The sequence below is a fragment of the Ambystoma mexicanum genome, chromosome 10 (genome assembly GCF_040938575.1).
Source record: "Ambystoma mexicanum isolate Mex_15411 chromosome 10, UKY_AmexF1_1, whole genome shotgun sequence".
In the NCBI taxonomy this organism is placed as follows: domain Eukaryota; kingdom Metazoa; phylum Chordata; class Amphibia; order Caudata; family Ambystomatidae; genus Ambystoma; species Ambystoma mexicanum.
In genome coordinates, this window is record NC_090932.1 from 314,201,870 (window position 1) to 314,228,175 (window position 26,306).

The 26,306-nt window shown below is 45.6% G+C and overlaps 1 protein-coding gene across 1 annotated transcript in view; it reads left to right on the forward strand.

The window, feature by feature from the left end:
• Positions 1 to 26,306, forward strand: part of LOC138493167 (E3 ubiquitin-protein ligase TRIM39-like) — a 351,986-nt gene that overhangs the window by 168,756 nt on the left and 156,924 nt on the right. Inside the window, exon 3 of the mRNA XM_069620351.1 lies at positions 20,714 to 20,806. Within this exon, the coding sequence (XP_069476452.1) occupies positions 20,714 to 20,806 (93 nt within the window). The remainder of the gene's footprint in view (positions 1 to 20,713; positions 20,807 to 26,306) is intronic.

Sequence of the window (26,306 nt, forward strand, 5' to 3'; positions counted from 1 at the left end):
AGACCCGCTAGAGACGCGTCTCCTCCTCCAATGGCATCCCGGTCTCCAGCCCTTTGAGCCTCCCTCATCGAAAAGCTTGCACGAACGCTGTTGCTCTGAGGGCAGCTTGACATGGTGTCAAACCTCTTCGGATATTAAAGTCTGTACTGGTATGTTTCTTCTTGGAACACTAGCATGCTCCTCTAGGTTCACAGGAGTGTTTTTCCTGCATCTGTGTATCCACTTCATTGCCAGTACTTGCCTCCCAGGTATTCTTCAACGTCTCAGTACTGGAGTCAGTCACTGGTATAGTGTCACAGTAGCAAATGGAAGTGCTAGCAAGTGGAAGTTGTCTAAAAGGTGGTAAAGGAATTGGGAAGGTTAGGTTGAGTATGTTGTGCTTAATTCTATCCAGGTGTTATCCTTAGCTCCCAATAAGATCCTCCTGCATCAGGCCACCCCCAGAGGGACTATCTGGTAGTGGCCTCACCTGCCTGGCCTCATGGAAAGGGGCTCCGCCTCAAGGCCAAGTTAAGACATCTGATGAATAGTCAGGAAATATTTAGTCTTACCTTTCATACGATGAACTTATCTCTTGATCGCTTAAGTTCTTTATCTTTACTTCACAAGCTTTGTCTTCACTTTGGCCTTGGCCCCTGGTTTCTGTTTCAATCTGTTCTCTTGTTTTGCTTCTCTCACAGTATCTCCTATTCAGTAACCACTCACTATTGTCCTCTTGATCTCCTGGAATATAAATCTTTTAGTGAGGATTATCACTCCACATTAGTCTCTCAAATTGACTGGGATGAGTATGAATGTCCGAGTAATCATTCTCTTCTTCCTCCTCTTTCACTTTTGATGCTTTCTACTGACTTGGATGAGTATGAGTGTGCCAGTAATCATTCCCTCCAGTCCCCTCCTGGTCTCCCGTGTTCCCCCTTACCTCTTACATTTGGGGACCACGTCACAAGGGTTTTCAGCAGCTTGGAACTTTCTTCTGCAGTCATCCGGTTAGCCATTTGTAGTTTGTACCCTCTTATACACAATGGGCCTCATTCCGAGTATGGCGTTAAGGGATAGCGGCCACCGGTAACGAGACCGGTGGCGGTGATCCCTTACCGCCATACTCCGAGTTCCCTTTGCGCCCTCGCCCTTAACGCCTGCTTTGAGCAGGTGTTAAAGTCGAGGGCGCAAAGGGGCCTCCAAGCCAATAACGGTGACCGTAATGAACGGTCACTGTTATTTGCATCTTCCCCATTCCCATTGAGCCCTATGGGGGCTCATTTGGGAATGGGGAAGAGCCTTGGTGAATGGGGAATTACCGCCCCACCAACCTTGGAATGGGGCGGTAATTCCGCCATCCACCAAGGCGCTGCCGGTCCGGGTACGGCGTCAACCAAGGCGTTAATAGCGCCATTGGTTAGCGCCGTACTCGGAATGAGGCCCAATATCTGTGGTTTCTGCTTTACAGCTTTGTTTCTATCTCTGTTCAGGTAAGTCGTGTCAGTTGCGTTCTCGGACCTCCTGGTCCACCTCTGCTCACCTTCAGTCATACCATCGCTTAGTTCTCATTCTGTGCTAGGATGCCCAGCCTTCACTTCGGCTGCTCTCGTCCCTCCTGCGCTCGAATGCCACACGTCGGGAACCTTGGCTGTACTTCGCATTCGCATAGGATGCCACTCCTGTAGATTTCCTTCTGGGCACCTTGAAAAGCCAATTCGTATCTGGCAGGTTTTCTCACGCTTCTTTTTGTCTCTGCCTACTTTTATTATGCTGTCTTGGACCTTCCCCAGCGGAACATCACAGTCCTTTCTCTCTGTTGATTCTATAATCTATATTCCTCTATAGATGCTTCCCCGCATCTCAGAACAAGGCAGTTTTTTCCTTAGAGGAATAGTCATTGTACTTTGGTGGCAAAAACAGATCTTAGTATTTTCTTCATATCATTCTTGGCTGGATGTCTTTAGAGGTATGTTGGTGATAGGCCTCTTAAGGAGTTCCTCGTCAGAACAGGAGCCCTTGTGCTAAAAGGGGGAGTCTCTCCCAGTGAGGTCCCACTTCCCTCTACCCATAGGGAGGATATTGCAGAGTGGGCTTGTTGGAATTGAAATGATATTATGCCTCCTATCGCAGTATTTGAATGTGTATTGGCCTACGCCAAGTTGTCTAAAATATCATGTAAATAGACTCCGTGGCAAGGTCTTGACCTTAACGAAAAGTTATGTAAGTCGCCATCTTGGATTTAGCCGCCATTTTAGGTTCTCTTGTAAAGTGGAAGTCACCCTGAACATCAAAATGGAGGCCGAATAACATTCTGAGTGAGATTCTGGCCGTTGTGACCTCCGCACACACGAATAATTAATATGCCTGCAGGCCACTTGTCGGGGTCGCAAACTAAGACCTTGTCCTATCACTGACCTATGTGTAAATGAACAACTGTATCAGCGGAACTGATCAGAATGCATACATTATAGGATTGACCTGGCAAGGAACCCTAGGCCTGGTCCCAAGAATGGTTAACCCGCGAGGGGGTTGGGCAAGGTCTGGATAAAGGATATAAAAGCCCAAGTATTCCAATGTACGGTCTCTCTACTAATGCATCGAACCCTCGTTGAAGTTCGTTGCATTACTCTGAGAGCCGAATAGCTATCCGTTTGTCAATTAACTTTTGGTAACTGTTGTAGCTTTTAAATAAAGCACTTGTATGTCCTTTGTAACCTGTGTTGGTGTGTTTCCTTTGGGCTTCCCAGCCTCATATCAATTTTTATGTTTTCACAGTTGGCGCCCGAATAGGGACCCTCAAGATTGATGCCGGATCATTGAAGGTTGACGCAGACTATCGAACCGGGATCGGACGGTGATATTTTGGGGGCCCGACCGAACGAGACGCGATACCTCGGCAGCGCTGCACAATCCGATCCTTGGACGATAGTCGTGTGGTCTGACACGGCATCTTGACGAGGGTCCATTTTTGAGGCGGGCAGATTTGTCGAAACCAGGTAACACCAATTTTTTGTGAAATGCCTGGGAAATTGTCTAGCTGCTTTAGGGCTCTGTTCCGCAGCGATCGACAATCTTTGGAATTTAGCCGCCCGGCACCACAGGAGGGGTCGCCGGCATGTACTATGTACTGTAAGTATGGCATTGGTAGTATAGTATTTAATATTTGGCACAGACAGACCAGACATGCCTCCGAATTTCAGTGGCCAATCAATGGCAGTTTTGAGATCTCCCGTATTGAATACCTAGAATCGGTCTTGCTAAAAAAGAAGGCTAGACCTGCAGCCTTTGATGTTTTACAGAATTGGAAAAAAGAAGCGTTACAGCAGCATAAAAGTAGGGATAAACATGCACGCCGTCATAAAACAAATGCCGAAAAAGCGTTGTTATATGATAAAGAAAAACATTCAGAATCAGTTAAAAATATGGATAGGGCTTTTTCACTTGGAATCCAGAAAATGTACCCCTCTAAAGATTTTCATGTTTCCGAAGAATTTATTGAAAAATTGTTAAACGAACGCAGGCCTGGTGCCTCTGCGCCGCCTCCGTATGATCCTTTCTTGGGCGCTCTGCCCATTCCTGCTGTTGTTCCTGCTGTTATTCCTGTTCCCCCTGTACAACCTATTGTTCCTATTCCTCTAGTTGTTGTTCCTCCACCTATCGCACCGCCCCTTCCTTCTGCGCCGATAGTTGCACCTTTATTAAATTTACCTGCACCTCCACTCCCGAGTGGTCCCGTATTGATTAAAGTTGATCAAAGTGCAGGATCAAAGATCGTCACTCGTAATACTGTTTCTACAGATAAGAAACAGGAATTGTTTGCATGGGCTAAGCACTGTATGGAGAAAGGTGATCAAGTTAATGTTTTTTCCACATTATCTAATTTGAACAGTTTTCCCGAGAAAAATGTTTTTATCGAAGGTTTGGGGACTCAATTATGTGTGATGTGGGGTAGATTACAAAATGTGGATCTTCCACAAGGGGTGAGAGATCTAAATGCTTTGGCACTTTCGAGGGACACAGAGCAGAAAGTGCATGGTCATGTTGAAAGATTGTTTGAGTATAGGAGGGACTTTGAGAAAGCACGAGATGAGGATGATGAAGACGACAGTATGTATGTGCAGAAACGGTTCCTTCCGTGTCGTAGATCGGCACCTGAGGAAGTACGAATTTGTACCAAAGATGCGATTCAATGGATCTCGGATTCATCGATTCCGCCAGATGAAGTATATGACACGTATAGTCAGTATACAGTAGAAATGCAAAGAAAGGTAATTCAGGTAATTGTACAGTACCTGCAAGAAGAATGTGTAAGAAAGAAGGTTAGTTGCCCCATAGAATTGTTGGGGATTTGTAAAAGGGCTTTTTCGCCCGACACTTCTTCGGCTGCCTTAGCGCTCGACCTGGCTCTGTTGCTTAGTAAGCGGCCGGAGGTACCTATATCTCAGTTGCCTATGAGAGAGGTTCCTCCGACCTTTGTCCCAAAGGTTGAGATTCCCGCCAACGCTGGCTCTGGTGCCCCTGCTGTGGATATCCCTGCACATTATGTATCACAATTCCTTCACGTCCCGTTTTCACGACAGGAAGTGAACACTATTAGACAATCAGTTCCCGATATCAGGAAAAACCCGACGGGGTTTTACCAAGAGATATAGTCCGTCTTGCAGTCCTCTGTGTTCACCTTAAGTGATATTGACTTGTTATTCCCTGTACTCCTACCCGTAGATGTATGGAAGCAGGTTCGGACAATAGACGATGTGCCAGGGTTGGGAGATACATGGGCTAATATGATTAGGATTGATGGGGAAAGACCAGCAGGTGAGAAACCACCACAGGTAATACTTACTTTGCCTGATAGAATTGTCGCAAAATTAAAAACTATAATTCCAGAGAAAAGAATTATTTGGGACAAGCTTACGGCCTGTGTTCAAGGGAAAACCGAAGGTGCCACCGAATTCTTTAACAGATTCGAGCAGGTATTTTCTGACTTCAGTGGGCAGGATTTGGGTACAGAGTCTGGGAAAAGGTTGTTTGTGGACAAATTTGTCCGTGGATTGTTGCCCGACATCCAGTCACAAATTATGTCCTCTGAGAGCGCTTGGCAGGCAAAATCTCAATCTGAGGTTTTGCACATGGCTCAGTATTATGAGAACCGTGTTAATAATGAGAAGGAGAAAATAGAAAAGAGGAAAGGAGATTTGAAAACCAAAGTATTCCTACAACAAATTGTTAGAAACCCTAGAGGAGGCACTACACAGACCAGAGGTCAGTATGTCCCAAAAGGAAATGCTCCTTTGGGTCCTGTGAATATTAATCAATGTGCTTATTGCCGCCAGGAAGGTCACTGGCGAGCACAGTGCCCCGTCTTTCGACAAAGGTCAAACAGTGCGTTTGGGAGTATGGGTAGACGACCTAGGGGCCGCCCTGGAGCAGGGGGCCCTGATAGAGGTCAGTTTTTGCAAGATCCTCAGCAACCTTTTTCACTGCAAAATCAGACCTCGAGTGTGGACTCGAGGAACATATTTGATCACCCTTTTGCTGCCTACCTTTCTGAAGAGCTTCCTTCCGACGATACTCTATTTCATTAGGACTGCCCGAAGCAGGGTTTGGAACCTTCACCTATTCCCGTTAATCAGAAAGGCCCCTACGTTGAATTATTAGTAGGGAATAGGAAACACCAGTTTTTGATAGACATTGGAGCACAGAAGTGCTCCATTGATCATTCTCGGGTTCCAAACATTCCACTGTCAGGGCAAACAAATGTTTCCGTAGGGTTTTCTGGCATACCAATTGTCTGTCCGGTTTCTTCACCGGTGTCTGTTTCTTTGGGTCCCTTTACGGACCATTGCCCTTTTCTTCTGACTTCAAACTGTGGAGAGAATTTGCTGGGGTTGAATTTGTTAAAGAAATTGAATGCAGTAATTCATTGTTCCTCTGATGGAGTACAGCTGACGGTTTCACCACAGCAACTTCCTAATTCTCAGTTTCTGATTCGACCTTTACCTCCCGAGTTTAGCATTGTCCCGGAATTATTATGGGCGGTTGGCGACAATGATGTCGGGGTACTACAGATTGAGCCCGTTAAAATAGTTTTGAAACATGGAGTGAAACTACCACGCATTCCGCAGTATAAAATATCAGTTGAGGGCGAGCGTGCTTTGAAATGCATTGTCTCCGATTTTGTGCATCGTGGGGTGATTGAGGAGATTACAGGTAGTTTGTGTAACAGTCCGATCTTGCCTGTATATAAGAAAGGCGACAATGCAATCCCATACCGGTTCATAATTGATCTTCGTGCTATTAACAGAGTTGTCGCCCCACAATTTCCAATTGTGCCTGATGTGACGACGATATTGACAATGATCCCTGCTACGGCTACGCATTTCAGCGTTGTGGATTTAAAAAACGCTTTCTTTAGCATCCCTATACGTAAGGAAAGTAGATATTTGTTTGCGTTCACCTTGGGGGGACGCTCATTTACATTTACTAGGGCACCTCAAGGGTATACTGAAAGTCCAAGCATTTATAGTAGAGCTTTGAAAGAGCAGCTCGACACCCTTGAATTGCCACCTACTTGTACACTGCTTCAATATGTCGATGATTTGCTTTTGGCTGCAGACTCTGAAAGTGCTTGTAAAGAAGGCACTGTACTGTTGCTTGTTCATCTAGCTAAAAATGGTCATAAAGCTTCGCTTAAGAAATTTCAATATTGTTGTCAGGAGGTCGCCTATTTAGGCTACCTCCTGTCAAAGGAGGGGAGAAGATTGACACCTGAAAGAATAAAACACATTTCTGGCATGTCTGTTCCAAATACACAGAAGGAAGTCAGAGCCTTAATAGGTATGGCTTCTTTCTGTAGGTTGTGGATCCCGAACTTTTCGCTAGTGATAAAACCGATGGTGGCTTTGACGAAGAAGGGCATTTCTCTGCCACTGCCATGGAAATCGGAACATCAACGATCATTTGAGCTTCTCAAAACCGCGTTATGCTCTGCACCGGTTCTGGGTACTCCAAATTATAACAAGGCCTTTGTGTTGTTTGTGCATGCATGTGATGGATGTGCTTTGGCTGTGTTAACACAGGAACACGGAGGGAGGAATAGGCTGTGCGGCTACTACTCCTCCGCCCTTGATCCTGTCGCATGCGCTTTGCCAAGATGTTTGCGAGCTGTCGCTGCTGCTGCCGCGTCTGTAAAACAGAGTGAGGGAATGGTCCTAGGCCATGATTTGATTTTGATGGTACCTCACTCTGTAGATATCCTATTGAACAAAACCCAAACGCAACACCTCACCTCTGCACGGTTAACAATGTATGAATTAATTCTGTTTGCCCCGCACATTCAAATGAAGAGGTGTTGTGTTCTTAATCCGGCTGAACTCTTACCTTTCCCGCAAAACACTGTTTGCGGTGGCGAAGAATTACACGACTGCCTGTATACCACTGAACAAGAAACAAAGGGCAGGATAGATCTTATAGATACTCCTTTGGACAATGCAGAAGGGGAGCTGTTTTGTGATGGCTCCTGCTTCAAACTCTCAGATGGTACATCTACAGCTGCTTACGCAGTTACTACATTGAGTAAAGTTGTTGAAACTAAGAGAATTTCGCATAACTCCGCGCAGGCCGCAGAGATTATAGCATTGACCCGAGCTTGTGAACTCTCCAAAGGGCGTATAGTAAATATATACACTGATAGCCAGTACGCCTTTGGGGTGGCTCACAACTTTGAGAGGCTGTGGTCGGAAAGAGGGTTCCTGACCTCACATGGGACAAAGATTCAGCATGGCCCCTTGATAGTGCAATTGCTCTCGGCACTCTCACTCCCTAGGCAGTTAGCGATCATGAAATGTGCAGCACATCGTAAGGTTATAGATGATGTGGGAAAAGGGAACGCTTTTGCGGACCTGATAGCCAGGCAAACGGCCACAGACCTTAGCACGGACATGTATGCTTTGAGGGAAATGAAAGATGCTTATATAATGGATGAAGGTATTGGGTCTGTGCGAGATAATCAAACTGATGCCACAGTAGAAGAATCTAAAAGGTGGGCCGAAGGAATGGGGAAACTAGATGATGATGGGTGTTGGGTGGATACATCTGAAGGAAAATGGTTGCTCCCTGATTCATATGTACTGGCAATGGTTACGATGGCACATGGTCCTACACATGTGTGTGCTCAGCAGATCACAAAAATGTTAGAATAAGTTTGGGTGAATAACAAGATTTCGGAGACTGCCAAACATTATGTTCGGAATTGCATGATCTGCTTACAGCACAATGTGGGTAAGGGGACAGTAACTCCAAGGGGAAGCTTTGGGCCCCCTTCTGTTCCCTTCGAGGTCATTCACTTTGATTTTATTGAGATGGAACGGTGTAACAATCTGAAATATGTTCTTGTAATTATTTGTGCCTTCAGTAAATGGGTCGAGGCTTTCACCGTTAAAGATGCTACCGCCATGACCACTGCAAAGATTATGGTAAAATAATTCTTTCCTCGATTTGGGCTCCCAAGTGTAATTTGGTCGGACAATGGTCCTCATTTTGTTGCAGCAGTAATTTTGCAGATATGCACAGCTTTACATATTGAGAAACGATTTCACTCAGCTAGACATCCTCAGAGTGCTGGGTTGGTGGAAAGACACAATGGTATCTTAAAGAATAAGCTTGCAAAAACATGTGCCGATACCAAACTGAAATGGCTAGATGCCTTACCTATTGTATTATTGGCTATGCGTACCACACCTCAAACTAAGACTGGGCTTTCTCCATTTGAGGTAGTGATGGGGAGACCTGCTAACATTTGGGGTCTCCCAAATCCTAAAGCCCTGTGAGAGGTGGAAAATGTATTGCTTGTAGACTACTGTAACCAGTTAACTAAAAAGCCTGTATTTCATTTATCACCAGGTGCATTCAGCTTTACCTGTACGGTTCACGGGCCCAGGACACGATATACAGCCTGGAAGTTGGGTCCTAGTGAAGGCCTACGAAAGGTATTCCTGTCTCGCTCCTCGTTGGAAGGGACCCTACCAGGTGCTGTTGGTCACTCGGACAGCAGTGCGGGTGGCTGGGAAGAAACACTGGATCCACGCGTCACATGTCAAGAAACTTCCTCACCCGACGCCACACGTTACAGAAGAACCAGAACCCCTCGCTGATGCTACAGTCTCAGATCTTGGAGTAGCAAACAGCGCTGTGAGTGCGTCGGAGAATTTCTCTGAGCTCGTGGAGCTTGGGGAACAGTCCATTTCGTCTCCGCACTCTCTTGAAAAATCACTTCCGGAAAACACTGTTTCAAGCTCTGCGACTTCCGTCGCCTCCGACACGTCGCTTCCCTCAGGAAGTGACGACACCTTATTTTCGGATCAAACAATCTTGGGTACCACCAGGTACAACCTTCGACGAAGAAAATAGAACTACGGCACGGGTTTTCCGTGCATTTGGGAAAGGGAAGTGATTGGAAGTTTTCTTTTGTATAAGAAAGTTTCTGTTGAACAAAAGGGATTCTGCTGGCTAGGGTTGGGAAGGACTAAGAAATTGCGCGACCGTAGCGTCGCCGGCAACGAACATTGGGGTCGTCGATTGAGGAACTACAATGCCTGCCACCTCCACTGCTGCTCCCCGCACTGGACTTGTGAATAAGGGGGTGACCAACTTGGACAATGAACAATGTGCTTGGGCCCCGAAAACGTACTGCTGTGTTTTGATAATGATAATTGTTATTTTTGCGATTACTGCTGTAGGACTTTGGTACTTTGAAGAAATCTATCCTCTAAAACCTTTACTACCGACCGAGATTGTACCAACTGCTTTGACTCCCTCTGTACACCTTCACACTCTGTCCCCTAGAGACTCCCAACATAGACAAAAGTATCATAACAACACTCTAATGATAGTAATGAATGCAACGCATGCTATTTTTAATAAGAGTAATTGTTGGATTTGCACTCATTTACCGCAACATGGGAACAAGGGACTAGGATGGTATATTCACCCTTTACCTTTAACAACTGCTTGCTATGCCTCTCTTAGAGCACTATTCTTTGGCCGTTGGAATGATAGCATCTCAGGGAACTTTGATGGAACTAATTTGAATGATTTCGAGAAACGTGAATTAACTCCCCTGGGATGCTCGCTTTTTGCAAATAGAAGTAAACCTAATGTCGCTTCTATTAGGCCGTCTGATAAACTGTCTCTTCCTTTTCAAACTTTAATTTCCTTTAAAATGGCTCCGATAGGTAATAAGGACGCCGTGCCTCCTTCCTACTCTATAAATCATAGCCCTGACTCGGTCCCCTTCTGTGTACAAAGAAACGGCACTCGGCCAATGGGAGATTTTGAAGGTTGTATGAACATTGTAAATTTGACTGGAGAAAACAGGCCTCTGTGTGTAGGGGGGCCTGTTTATTTTGTTTGTGGTAGTTTAGCATTTCCCTGGTTGCCCAAGGATTGGCACGGAACCTGTTATTTAGGAATCCTGTTACCCGGGGTATTTGTAGCTAGTACATTGGAGGTTTCTAAGGCTCGCCCACGGCGGGACAAGAACGGAGATACCCCGGGGCAAGTATTGGGAGATATAGCAAAATCAGTTGTGCCCTTTTGGGGACAAATAACAAACTCTGAGAACATTAGGGGATTAGCAAGGGTACTGGAGAGAACGATCAACCGGACCACGGACATACTCTACAATATGACACTAGAACAAAAAGCAATAAGATTGGTAGCACTCCAAAATCGGATGGCATTAGATGTCATTTTGGCAGAACGAGGTGGAGTATGCAAATTGGTGGGGTCCGCTTGCTGTGTTTTCGTACCAGATTCCTCGCCGACAATTTTTAAAGCAATACAGAACTTGCATATTCTTAGTTCTGAAGTACATATCCCTGTAGGAGATTGGAATCTTAGCACCTGGTTCTGGGATTCTTTACGATCTTGGGGTTGGAAGGTGTTTTCTTTTATTCTAGTTATTTTGGGGATCCCGCTATTCCTTTGTTGCTGTTTTCAATGTCTTCCGAGTATATGTGGAATGCTAGGGGGATGTTGTGCCCAAGCAGTGAGCACAATAGGGCATAGAATATATGCCCCAGATACAGCATCCAAAGAGTTTGTGTTACAAGAGGTTCTGATGAACGACCTAATGGCTATAGATATTACAGACAATGATTCGGGATGTATGGATGACAGCACATGGAGTTATTTGCAAAAGTATTAGAAATGATATTAGCACTTGGCATAGGCCAAAAGGAGGGTCTGTTGGAAATGAAATATTATGCCTCCTATCGCAGTATTTGAATGTGTATTGGCCTACGCCAAGTTGTCTAAAATATCATGTAAATAGACTCCGCGGCAAGGTCTTGACCTTAACGAAAAGTTATGTAAGTCACCATCTTGGATTTAGCCGCCATTTTAGGTTCTCTTGTAAAGTGGAAGTCACCCTGAACATCAAAATGGAGGCCGAATAACATTCTGAGTGAGATTCTGGCCATTGTGACCTCCGCACACACAAATAATTAATATGCCTGCAGGCCACTTGTCGGGGTCGCGAACTAAGACCTTGTCCTATCACTGACCTATGTGTAAATGAACAACTGTATCAGTGGCCAAGGGCTGGATAAAGGATATAAAAGCCCAAGTATTCCAATGTACAGTCTCTCTACTAATGCATCGAACCCTTGTTGAAGTTCGTTACGTTACTCTGAGAGCTGAATAGCTATCCGTTTGTCAATTGACTTTTGGTAACTGTTGTAGCTTTTAAATAAAGCACTTGTATGTCCTTTGTAACCTGTGTTGGTGTGTTTCCTTTGGGCTTCCCAGCCTCACATCAATTTTTATGTTTTCACAGGCTCACCTCCCTAGCCTCAAAGGGAACGGCTCTCGACTAGGGAGAAGTGACAGATTCTCATGATTTGTCACATTGGACATAGCTTTTTTACTGGCATTTTGGGCAAAGCCAATTTGATGAGTGTTCTTACATTTGTATATTGGCCTACATTGGGGCAGCCAGTATGGACAGGTTTTCTTAAAGTTGGCATATCATTTTACTGGCATTATGGGCAAGTCAACAAGATAAGTGCTCATACATGAGGAATGGATACTGGCCTACATTGGTGCAGCCAGTACGGACCTGTTTTCTTACAGTGGAATGGCATTTTTACTGACATTATGGGCAAAGCCAATATGAGTGTTCGTATGTGTGGCTACCGTCATACGTTGATGCAGCCAATATGGACTTGTTTTTTTCCAGTGACATACCATTATTACTGGCATTATGGGCATAGCCAACATGGGTGTTATTTGGGGTTACTGGCTATATTCCACAGCCAGCATGGACATGTATTCTTGTACTATCATTATTGGCATTGTAGGCAAAGCACAAACAAGTCTGTTCTTAAGGGGGGATGCTGGTTCATTTTGATGCAGCCAGAAGGACATGTTTTAGTACAGTATTATCACTGGTATTATGGGAAAAGCAAACATGAGTATATTTTAAATGGAGATAATGCCATATATCGACAAAGCCAGTGTGAATACATTTTTTACACTGGCAAAATACTGGCATTTATTGTGGGGCAAAGGCATCATTGAAATGCATTAGAAATGTTCTTGTGCAATTTTGGTGGCATTGCATCTGTTGGATTTTTTCACGTGTTACCCTACAACATTGATTGTACACTGTGTGCCTTTCTACCCAATTTTTCACTAAAAGTGTTCTTTAAAATGGGTCATTTTAAACCATTATTGAAAACAAATTCTTGGAGTAGAGAGCCCTCTCGAAACCGCGTTGGTTCGTTGTAGATCCCTCGCTACACTCAATTGAGCCCACATAGTCATGGGAAATGTTTATGCTCCCCTAATTTAAAAAAGTACAAGCATCACTGTTACCCTTACTCCATTTAAAAAAAACTAAAAAAACATTCCAAACACCTTTAGTTTCCCATTTATGTAGAGAATACTTTGGGCCTCATTACGACCCAGGCGGTAAGGGGTTTACGGCAGCGTAAAGAGCGCCGACCCTTACCGCCTGATTACGAGGTCCCTTAGCACCATGGCGCTTTTAACACCTGCTTTTAGCAGGTGTTAAAATCCATGGCGCTAAGGGACCATGGAGTTAATTACGCCACCGTAATTTACGGTGGCGTAATTAACGCCTTCCCCACTCCCATTATGCCCTATGGGGCAAAAATGGGAATGGGGAAGGGTAAATGGGGATTGGGGACTTACCGCCCGCCAAGGTCGGAATGGGGCGGTAAGTCCGCCAACCACCATGGCGTAAACGTAGTTTACGCCATGGTGGTAAAGTCACGGCCCAGGCGGTAACTTACCGCCTGGGTCGTAATGAGGCCCAAGTATTTGAACCCTTGAGGTCTTCCTGTGCTCAGTCATCTTCCCTGATGTTGGTGTGTTTAGAAAGCGCTTTCCCATTATGTGAGTTTTGCAAGATTTTTGGCTAGACTCGCCGTATGGGCATTTTGGAACAGGCAGTATGGGCATGCATTCTTACTGTGCTTTACCTTTGTTGCCCAGCAAGCAAATGCCATGCCACAGTAGAAAACATGTCCTTACAACCTCCACCAATATAGACAAGTCTAGCCCCGTAATAACACATTTTTGTTTTACCATTGACGTCCAGTACAAAATGCCATGCAGACCATTATAAGTGTACATTTATGGGTATACTTGCCTACATTCATGCAACAAGTCTTGATATCATTTCTTATTGTCACGTGGCATTTTATATTGGACATCAAGAGTAAAGCAAACATGATGAGTGTTATTATGTTGCTACACTGGCCCTCATTGGTGCAGCCAGTCTGAATATGTTTTCTTACTGTTGCATTGTATTTTTATACTGGGCATTGTGGGTAAAACAACTATCATAAGTGTTATTATGTTGCTACACTGGCCACAATATGGATATATTTTCTTGCTGTTGCATGGCATTTTATACTGGGCAGAAAGGTCATAGCAAACATGATAATTGTTATTATGTGGCTAGACCAGTCTACATTGGTTCAGCCAGTCTGGCCATATTTTCTTACTGTGGCATGGCATTTTCTACTGGGCATCAAGAGCAAAGCAAGCATGACAAGTGTTATTAATGTGGCTAGGCTGTCTTGCATTGGTGCAGCCAGTCTGGATATATTAGTGTGGCTATTTAGCTCCTGGTTGCATCCTAGAAGAGCCTGGTTAGCTTGACAACAACATATACCAGAAGCTCCCCAGGCACATTGATGCACATTGATGCCAAACAAGCAGACCAATGTAGATTTAACTGTGTGCATTTGGAACAATGTATAAATGAAGATTAGGACACATGTGTACTGCATTTAAACCATAAGGGGTCATAAATAATGGGAACAACCATATGTTTCCATCTTATGTGGAAGTTAGATTTTGCATAACTCCATGTACTTGCTTTCTGTTCCTCAGTGGTTGCTCCTGGTCACTGGTTAATGCTGGATACTATCATGATCACTTATCCCTGAGGGGGAGTCCCTACCCACGAGACCACAGTGGTGAGGCTGCTGCCCGATAGTCCCCATGGGGGTGGTAATCAGCGGGAGGATCTCATGGGATGAGGCCTACCCTCTGGGAACAAGGGAGAACATCTCAGGAGAATGTGGTATACACAGCCCCCACCCATACCCTACACACTCAATCCCTAGACCCCTCTGCTAACACAATCTCCCATGGTCAGGATATACCCATGTACTTCTGTAACATCTGTGAAGTTAAAGATACTTAAGAGCCCTAGGGATTTTCCTGATCCAAGTACTGAGACAAGATGACCCCTAGGAAGAGTAAAGATTAACTTGACAGCTCTCACTGCAGGTGTGGACGTTATGCCAGGGTGGAGCTTACCAAATATAAAGGAAACTGAAGAAGGACTTACTGTCTTCTGCTTCAGCCCACGACGAACCCAGGAATTTCAAATCGTGTGCAAGAAAGAAGAACCAGGCTGAGCTTCGGACAGAAGCCAGGAGCCATGAAGGCCCCAAGGAGGTCACGCAGGAAGCAACCTGACTGCCTTGAAGAACCATGGGGTGGCGCAGCCTTAGAAGCAGCAGGCAGAGAGGCAAACACCAGACCTAAACAGCTGATGAGGTGAGGGAAAAGGAACGCTGATGGTGCCGTGCAGACACCCAATCCCAGGAAAGACCGGAGAGCTATCCGGCCCCAGTAACAGGCAAAGGGACGAACGGGAGGCCCGGTAGGGACACGGGGCAGGCGGCAAGAAAGCTCTGCTTCAGAGGAACACTTCCTCTGCCCAGTGACATCACAAAAACCACTGACCGCCATAAAAGGGTCTGGGACCCATATCGAAAAGCGAGGCATCTCCCTCATACAAGTACTTGGCGGAAGAGGGAGCCAAGGGAGCTGAGCCTAAGAAAGAGAGAAGCAGGGGTCGGGGATACATACCGAGAACAAGGCATCTCCCTGACCTCAGTACTTGGTGGGAGAGTGAGCCAACAGTCCAGAACCAGGGAATGAGAGAAGAAAGGGTCTGGGACCCAAACCAGGAAGTGAGGTATCTTCGTCAGGGTCCCACTTGGCAGGAGAGTGAACCAAGTGGGCCAAACTAAACAGAAAGAAAAGCCAGGGTTGGTGACCCGAAATCTGCATACAGCATGAGACATCTTCCTCATAGCAGTACTTGGTAAAGAGAGATACCAAGTGAGCCCAGTCAAAGAAGAGAAGTTAAGAACTGTAATTCTCAGATGAGAGACCAGGGGAAGGGAATTATTCCCCCGGGTGATTTGGAACTTTAATAACAAGTGAAAAGGTACCAGGTGAAGGGAGCTGTTCTTTTTGTAACCAAAACAGGGGAAAGGGAGACATTCCCCCTGGCTGTGTTGAACTGTCAAGATAATAGGAGAAGGGAGGTATTCTCCTAGTACACAAAGTGGTATGAATTCTAGAGCCAAGATACCAGGAGAAGGGAGTCTTTCTGCCTGGTTTTGCTGAAATTTGTATTTTGTGTTGTGACCTGGGAAAGGAGCCATTCCCCTTATCTCCCAAGGAGAAATGTTTTGAACTTTGCCATGTGTATTTTGGCCAGGGGAAGGAATACATCCCCTGGCATTGTGAAAACTCTGAGAGCAAGATAACTGGAGAAGGTAGACAGTCTCCAGGAACCCAATAGTCACAAAACAACTTTGGCCATTAAGGAATGTTGATGTCTGAGTTGGAACTTTAACTTGGAACTTTTGTTTTGTGCCTTGGAAAAGGATTGAGACCTGGGGAAGAGACTCATTCCCCCGGGTAAAGATTCCACCTTACAGTTGGAAATGTGGTCTGTTGTCCAGAAGAAGGGAGCCATTCTTCTGGAACAAGAATATCCACTACCTCTTTAGTTTAGTATTTAGACTAAGGGACAGGAATAGGGTTTTGACACAGGATGGTGGACCATTAATTTGCATGGACATTCTGAAGGAGCCATTCATTTTTAGTTGAGGCAGGGAAACTCCTCTTAGAGTTAGGGTAAGCTAGGTTTCCGCTTTATTTTCTGGTGTAATACACGTTTATGCAAACAATCATGCCACCTGTGTGTCAGCCTCCTCCTTCTGCACCCTTGCAATACCCAGGAGCTGCTTTTAGCTCCTGCGTATCCAATCTTACTTTTGAGCCCTGCAACATGATCTGTTTCGTTACCTGGCCATTGTTGCCCACATTGATGCGTCCAGTCTGGACATTTTTTCTTATTGCGGCATGGCATCTTTACTTGCAACGCCAACAGGAGAATGTACTTATGTGGAGATACTGGCGTATATTGGTAGAGCCAACATGGACATGTTTCTTATTGTATCATTAATGGCATTATGCGCAAAACAAACATATACATGTTCTTATATGGGAATACTGACATATATGGATCCAACCAGCATAGACATGTAGGGCCACAGCCAGAATAAAAATGTTTTTTATACTGGCATATATTGTGGTAAAGGGCATCCTGAAAAAACATTGGAAAATTCTCCTGTACATTGTTGGGGACTTGAAATTATTGGATTTTTTCATGAGTTACTCTTCAAACCCATTACAAAATGTGTGACTTTTTTACCCAATTTCGCAGAAGAATTATACTGTAAAATGTACCGTTTTACCCATTAGTCTAAAAATGTTCTCTAGGCAGAACCCCCTCAAACCTCCTTGTTTAGTTTGGGCTGCCACCAGCTGGCACCGGCTAGTCCATACCATGTTGGGGTCCTGCAGTAGATTCAGACGTGTTCATTTTATTCACCCTTAATTTCAATAAATGCATGTGGGGTTCTCAGTTCTTTAACCTTCTCCTACTCTTAGTAAATGCATGTGGGGTTCTCAGTTCTTTAACCTTCTCCTACTCTTAGTAAATGCATGTGGGGTTCTCAGTTCTTTAACCTTCTCCTACTCTTAGTAAATGCATGTGGGGTTCTCAGTTCTTTAACCTTCTCCTACTCTTAGTAAATGCATGTGGGGTTCTCAGTGCTTTATATTCCTCCACCTACATAATGAACAGGTGTTACTAGTGCTTGGGCCTTCCCCTACATCTAGTAAATGTACATGGAGTTCTCTGTGCTTAGGTTCTCCCTCTATGCCTAGCAAATGAACATGTATTTATTTATTTAATGTGATACAGTTTTACAAAGAAAACTTTACAGATAATAAATCGTGATAAAACAGGAAACTGAATACAGAGAACTGAATACATAATTACATGAACTCAATTTCCATACCCATAATCAGAATTTCTTAAACGCATTAAACAGATTAAAATGATATAGAATAAAATAAGATGTGCAATATACAATTAAATCACATAAGATCTAAGAAATACAGAAAATTAATTCTTAAAATCAGTTAATAAACATACATTCCACCACAAATATATCCAGGAAATCCCAGAAGTCAACACAGAATTTCCAAGTGGCCACACAGTCTCTGAACAAGGCAATTAGACGATCACTTGATCCCTCTTTTCCAGACTCATTTTCTAACTCGGATTCATGACCCAATTAATCATTTGGTGAGTCTATTTAATTAACTGCTCTTACATATCTAAAGTTAACACGACTGCCAATTACAAATTGCCGTCCAGATCCAAAATGAGGGCAAATTAATATCGGGTCCTAGGGGCTTTTGCCTTCTCCTTTGCCTACAAAATGCACAAGGGGTTCTCAGCCTTCTCTTAAGCCTAAACAATGCATGTGGGGTTCTCTTTGCTTTGGCCTTCCCCTACACCAGGAGTCTGCAACCTTTGGCTCTCCAGATGTTTTGGACTACATATTCCAATGGCCCTACCTAGCATAGTCAATGGTGAGGGATCATTGTAGTCTTAGTCCAGAGCGCCTGGATAGGAACAGGTTGCAGACCCTTGCACTACACCTACTAAATGCACATAGGGTTCAAGGTGGGTTGTCTTCTCCTCCAACCTCAATGGGCTTTCGGTGCTTTGCCCATCCCTTCTGCATATGCACCTGGGGTTCTCACAGCTGTGTCTTCTCCTCCACCTACAAAGTTCACATGGGGTTCTTAGTGGTGTGGCCTTCTTCGATGCCTAGTAAATGCACATGGGGTTGCCATGGCTTTGGCCGTCCCCTATGTCTTGTAAATGCACAAGTGGGTTGAACTGCCCCTCCATTCACAATTCACCTCCCACCCACCCACAAATCATGTGCCTCAGAAGCCCACAGCAAGAAAATTCCAACCTAACTCTACTTAGGGCCTATTATCCATTTCATTCATCTCGAACCTATTTATCCTACTAATCCCTTCCCTAACTTTCCTAAACAGCACTAGCCTCTTCAAATGCCATCCATCGACTGTCGTGAGTGTTCACTCGCCGGTCTTTGCATAGATGAGAGATTGGTCGAGCCTGTAAGAATTTCCTATATCGAACATCTGGAAAAACCCACAAACTTCGACCTGGTTGAAACCCATGGAATTTCTTCAGGTTCAGGTTGTCCCCAAACCGCCCCACTCATGCTTACTCCAAACCTCTCTGAGTTCTGATTTTCTGAATAAACATACATACACACGGAAACAAGTGGATTAGGTATTTTTGTCCAAAAAATATATAAAAACAGGAAAATGTCAGAGAATATTAAGTTAGACCACGTCAACTGCTTCAGCGTTGCAGCTCTTGTTCCCAACTGATAGAACTCTCAAACTGTGAAAAAGACCTTTGTCACCCACCCTAAATCACCACCCTGGTGCTGAGGATTTCAGTTTCTGGCCAGTAAATATATTATGACATCAGGAGTAGGGTATAACATATTCATTGAGGGCTTAGTCACATATGAAGAGGAAACCAAAGGCTTCTGTGAGGGGTCTCTTTCTGTTAACAGCCGGTATAGCATCTTGGAAAATAAACACATGCTTATGTTTAAAAAAAAATTCCTAGTAAAAACAAGCTTCATTAAGAGATTGGGAAAGTGACCACCTTAAATGGCTACTCTCATGATGAAAACTTGTGTAGCGGGGGGTCTATCACACACCCTGTAGGGAGACAGGTGTAGGTGGGCACACAATATACTTATTAGACACCTCTACTGGATACTTGGCCTGCCTCTTACCTGTCTCCAACCCCACTTACCTGTGTCCACGATCACCCCGGTGAGCCCCGCTGTGACTTGAGCAAGGCATGAAATATCAAAGATTAGGGCAAGATTTCCCCCAATAACCCTAAGGAAAAAAGACACTAGGTTAAAGCAACGGGCACACAACAGGAAAGACGGACAAAGGAATGCTGATGCATGGTTCTTGTAGTTGTATGCTTACTTTTCTCTTCTGATACACCAGCAGGGGTTTGATCGGTTTTTTTTCTAAAGGAGAAACTACAAGATACCATATACAATTAACTTAAACCTAAGCAGCTCTGTATCTAAAAATACCTTCACCAATATAAAAAAGAGCCCTTTAAAATATTAAAAAAGATTTTTAAAGTATTTTTAAAAGTACATACAAAGTCCATGCAGTGCACTGTACAAAACCTATATATATATAAAACCACCTTCATTCGGAAACAGCCGGCCCATAGCTGTCTGAGGTTCCTGGTTCTCTGGTGGCAGACAGAGATCAGTAGGCAACAGCAGTAGCAATATGTGGGGGCCCCAAAGTCGTTACATGGGCTGGGCTGCGTATGCACGGTGCAGCCCAGCAATCAGATGCAGAGTGGGCTATGACTTCCAGGTGTGGCCCATGGAGTCCTGGTGGGCCACCTGAGAAGGGGGGTGACCTCCTCCAAATGTATACAGCCCAGGAGGGCTGACAACATTGGGCACTCCCCACTACGGGGAGCATCGATGAGTATGGCTTCCCGGGGCCACAGAGGTATATGGGCCAGCTGGGGATGGCAGTGCTCAAAGGCGCTCCCCTGCTTGTCAGGGGAGTGCCAGCATGAAGGCCTGGGCAGTTGCTGTGACAGCGTGGAGCAGATCGCCCTTGAACCCTAAGAGGTTTTTTTTTTACATTCTGTCTGGCACTCCACTTGTGCCACCAATGTTCTTTCCCCTTTTAAGAGTAAAGGAACCCTTGCGCGACCATGCGTGAGGATTCTTTACTCTAATTTGTTGTACCCTTTTCGTTCATTGATCCTTGGGGATCTGATTCTTTATAGTTTGTTCTCTTTTACCCCACAAGGGGGTTACACTTGTCTTTTCATTGTGCTCAAAGTAATCACTTTTATTGTGTTCGTCATCTAAAAAAAGACTTGTCAAATGAATATTTTGAGAAATGATAATTGGTGCCTTGCTCTTAGAACGTTCTGCAGATTCACCTGGAGCAACTTGAAAGGTTGGAGGATCATCAAAGGATATTGCCCAAAAACTGGCCAAAAGCGGAAGAAGTAGAAGTGAGTAATGTGTTTAACTGTCCCTTATCTGCATTTTCCATAATTTATTTGTGATCGGAATGTGCAAGACGGATGCTATCAATCAAGAACAATATATAACTGACCTGGGATTTGTTTTTATGGTACTCAAAATGAAATTAAGATTAAATTAGTTAAATTAAATTCATGTTTTCACAAAGAAAATTTACATTTACTTTTCAATCAGAACCTCCACTAGGATCTATGATAATTCTTAGTTCTGGGACTGGATAGCAGAATTAATACTTTGATACTGTGAAATCTAACAAACAGTCACATAAATGTGTAGCCTGGAAAGGCAGCCTTTTTTTCTTATAGTGCCATAATGGATCAACATAAAAGGCTATTGCATCAACAGCTAATTCAGCCATATGTTGGCGGAAATTCCGCGGGCGCTAATTCCACCAGCTCTAATTCCCCCCTGAGGGAATTAGCGCTGAGTCATGATTCGTCAGTATGGTAAAAGTGGCAGTAATTCTGTTACCGCATCCTTTACCACATACCGCCATACTCATGAGCCCCATTCTGCGATCTGGTCTTACCTGCGATTGGCCAATGAGGGTACGTACTGCCCATAACTACCACTGAGCATGTGGAGGCTAGTGATACCTGCTAGTGAACATGTGGTCATTGGAGGTCAACTTAAATGGGCATGTGGGGTCTACACATGTTTATTACCTTCCATATTTGAATGCCAAAACCTAGTTCTCTGAACAGATTCTATTCTGAAAACCTTGTTTGCACAAGTTATGAGATGTGCTACCCCTTCTTCACCCCATTGCGCATTTGCACAAATCAGGGGGCATTTCTGCACATTTAAAAGTGCATCCCGAATTCACAAACGGGTGCACCTTTAAAAGTGAGGTTCATCATCCTGCGCCTGTTGGCAACAGGCACAGCGGGAGGCGCAAATCATAGCAGGGTAATTTCTGACCCTGTCATGAATATTTCTCTAAGTGCAACAGTCGCTGTTTAAATCGCAGCTGTCACACTTGCATTTCCATGCCCCAAATAGGAATGGAAATGATATTTTTTTACCATTTTACTGAGACGGGCCCTTTAATGCGCTGCTGGGAGTCTGTCATACAAGTCAGGATGGCGCTTCCAACGCAAATGCATTCAAGGGGCCTGACAATGCATGTCGGTGCTACTGCCGAGCCCCTCATTAAACGCACAGCTCACCTTTGAGAATAAGGAGACCTGCACATTTCTAAAAGTGGCACAAATGAAACGAGCGCAGTCTCTGCATACCTTTCATTTGCACTACTTTTTGGGAATCTGCTTTCTCCGTCCTATTGTCTTCCATTTCCTCAAAGCCATTTGCTACTTTTACTGAACAGCTTTGTCTTTTGACCTACTCACACATTTAAGTTGTGCAATATGGACCGATTTTTTTCTCTTGGATTTAAGGGAAGTATATTTCATAAACTACTGGATAAACGTTGTTCAACAATAGTGTAAGGGCCTGCCCATCTTTTCAAAGGGAATGCAAACGTATCCTTGGCCTCAAGCCCGGGGACCGCATCTCTCCTGTCCTAAAAAGCCTTCACGTGCTCCCGGTTGCTTCACGGATTAGATTCAAGTACCTCTGCATCATTCACAAGGCTGTCTGGGGCTGGGAACCACACTGTCAGCAACTCTCTCTTACTAAATATTGCCCCTCTAGAAACCTGCGCTCTTCTGGCACCAACTCTTTGAGTGTAAAGCGTTTTGCTAAACCGAGGGCTTATGGTCGATCGCTTTCCTCTGCTGGCTCCCTTCTTTGGAACAGCCTCCCCTTCCCTCTTCATCTTGAACAGGACTTTCTCAAATTCCGGAAGCTCCTCAAGACTTTCCTCTCTACCTCCTAATTCCCCCACTCTCCTTTGCTAAATTCACAGTTGCTTGTTTGGTGTGCAGGGCCCTTATGCACCATAAGGGCCCTGCCCTCCCACACCAAATAGCCCCCAGCATCCGTCTTTCCTCTGCACTTGCATCGGCTCACCCTCGTCCGTGGAGGCTTGCACTTACCCTTCATTGCACTTCACTGGTTGCTCAACCACGAACACCACCGCACTTATCCCATTCCCCTCTCCCTTCTGCATTTGCACGTTCTGAGCACTCACAAGGCATAATAGGTTCGCCCCCAACTGTATTTAATATGTCTTATTTATTTAATAGTATTAATTGTTTAATTGTTTCACATCTCCTTTTCCCCTCCCTGTTGCCCTGTGGGCACTTTGAAACTATATTTACTTCCTGTATAAACGCCTAGCAAGTAACCAATAAATAAATAAATAAATAAATAAAATGTATCTATTGTTAAAGTTAACCATACATTCTTCTCCATTTGTTCATTTACAAAATCTGAACGTGCCACTTCACACTCTTTTGGCATCCCTATGTCTGGTGTCATCAGATCGTTTTCCCAACTGGGCATGTGTTTCCCAAACATGGCTCGGTATGGGCTGACGCCAGTTTTACTGTTTCTTTGAGTTCGCCTATGCTGCAACCCGAATGGTAGATGTTTGTTCAAGGACTGTCCCTGAGAATCGATCAGTATTCCTCATTGCCCCTCGAATTCTTCCCAAAAGTTAATGTGGCTACTTACATTGCATTGTACGACACCAATGATAAACCTAGACACAGCAGAGCTCTCAAGACAGCTACAGCCCCTTTCCCCATGCTCAGACCCTCCTTCCCTCATACCACAGGAAACCTTCAGGGAGGGGGGAGAGAGGGTGTTCATCAAGGATCTCACAATAAAGCACATGACTAATAAGGAGAGTGTGTGAGGGTGGACACATCATTATTGTTAGTTGTATCCTTTGCTAGTAACACACTCAAACTCGTATGCCACTACACGATCATGCAAAAAGCACCTGTTTAAGCAGTGAGCATTGTGCCAGGGTCCCTGCAACACTGGACAAAGGACCCTCGGATTAGGGCACCATTAAAAGAACCCTAAACTGGCGACAACTCTGTTCTCAAAAGTTCCTTAAATGCAATTATCCTCCAATAGTTTAAGCTCATAGAGTCTCTGCTGAGCATCCTCAGACATTCTGGCCAATCAGTAAACATCCTTTCCTGTGGCCAGCAGATAGAACACCGTCCCCACCCCACAAGCAGCCAATCACACACCGTCAAAACACTCTTTCACCTGTACCTTTGTTAGGTTATGTTATATGGTAGCTTTAAAGAGCGAAGCAATAACCCAGGGTATCTCGGCACTGCACACTTCGGTGGCGTGACATGCTCTCTTGCAATCATGCTACATAACTAAATAAACATTTTGCAACAGACAGAAATCCTCACACAGCTAATGCAACAGTGGTTCCTGGCAGAGCCGGCCTTAGGGGCAACAGCGCCCTGGGCGCATTGCACCCCCCACGCCTGTTGCGCCCTCGCCTGGGGCGCGGTATTCGGGAGCGTGCGCGCTCGCGCAGCAATGAGACACGGGAGCCGATGCTTAGTGCTGCTTACTTTATTACGAACATCGGCGGAACTGCCGAACCCCGTTTCCCGTCCCTCCCCTTCCCCTGACGTCACGTCCGGGCGTCATGTCCGTGGGGCCTCAACGGAGGCCCGCCCACACAACGATGTGAGCAGCCCGACATCCCCCCCTTTTAACATGTAAGCCCTGAGGCCTCATTCTTACCCCATTTCTTCAATGAGTCGCATTGGCTTCATGCGGCTCCTCTGAGGTCGCTTTGCCTTGCTCGGGGTCGGTCTTTCTCCGGTGGGGTTTGGGAGGTGTGCCTCTTCTCCTGACTCTTCCCCGTCTCCTTGATACGCCTTTTCACCTGGCCTGTCGTCGTCGCTGTCTCTGTCCATGGTCCATAGATCTTCCTGTGCTGGACTGACGCGCTTGAAGTGTGAGCTGTTCCTGGTCACTACCGACCAGTCGTCCCTTTGTGCGGTAACCATGGTTCCTTTCTTGTGTGTGACTATTAGGGGGGTGGACGCGAACGTGGCGTCTTCCTTCCGATTCTTGGGTTGCTTGAGCCATACTTCGTCCCCTGGTTGCATTATGCTTTCACAAGCTCTTCTTTTCCTGTCCGTGACTGGCGACGAGCGGGTACGGGCCCCGCCGAAGCAGCGTTGAGGTCTGCAGTCGGCAGTTTTGCGCGTCGGCGCACCTCGGCAGCGGTGAGCTGCACTCTGCGTTGCCCTGCCTCCCGCGTGACCGAAGGCCCAGAAGCAGCACACGGGCCCCCGCGGACGCACACTGACAAGGCCGGCTCGCGGCAATATTCAACCACGCCGCCCTGTCTCCCGCGTGACCACGCCTGGGAAAGGCGCACGGACACCGCGCGTCCGCCTCCTTGGACGCACATGCATGCTGCACACCCGGCGGGTGCCGCCGGAAAGCCATATCCACGCCACACGCTGAAGGACACAGCGTTCCGTTTCCCTGCACCACGTGACACCAGCCAGGAGCGTGGGGAAGACAAGCACCACGTTTACTCACCCACACACGGGCACATCGTCAGTTTGCAGCCATGTCAGACACGGCAAGCACCACGGCATCCTCCTCTGGAGGGGTGGGAACAGCGGCAACTGCACCTGGAAATGCAGACACGGCGCAAGATATTGGCCAACAGGTACAAAATGAGGGAGGGGCATCCCAAGTCATGCATATGCCCAACCCCTTTGAAATACGAGACACTTCAAATCTGGGACCCAGATGGAACATATGGCTCCGTGATTTTAAATTCTACACCGGCGCCATTGGGCTAACAGATGACACAAGGCTAAAAAACACACTGTTCATGGCAGTGGGACCTGCGGTGAGAGACATTGCAGGAGAACTGTTAAATGTTGACACAGTCACCTATGGGGAGCTGCACACCAAACTATCAGAATACTTCGCGCCGCATACAAATGTCGACTATGAACGCCACATGTTCCATATAACCAGACAAGAGAAAGGTGAGTCTATAGACAATTTCGTAATCCGCCTCCGTATTAAGCTCAAACACTGTGAGTTCCATAGATACTCCAACAAAAAGGGCTCAGGTCACAAGTGATAGCGGGGTGCCTCTCGCAACCATTTCGCAAGCAGCTTCTACAGAAGCAAAGGTCACTAGAAGAGATCTTAGCACTGGCCCGCATGAAAGCCGCGGTGGACTCTCAACTGGATAGCCTGGGCAAGGTGACCCTACAACAACACAGTGAAAACACCGAATCGATCAACAAACTGCACACCACCCCGCCCAAGGAAAGAAACCCCTCGGAGCTACATGCTTCAAATGCGGTTACGAATACCCACACACAGGGCAATGCCCGGCGATAGGACAAAAATGCGCCGCGTGCGGAGGCATGGATCACTACAGGGCCACGTGCAAGACCGCACCGCCACACACGCCACCTAAACAGCGAAATCAGGACAGACGCAGATACACTCGTCAGAGCCCCCCCAGATCAGTGGGAGATAGCGAAAGAAGGCACAACAGGAAAGAAGACAGTGACCGCAGAAGCCGATACACCCGGGAAGACAAAC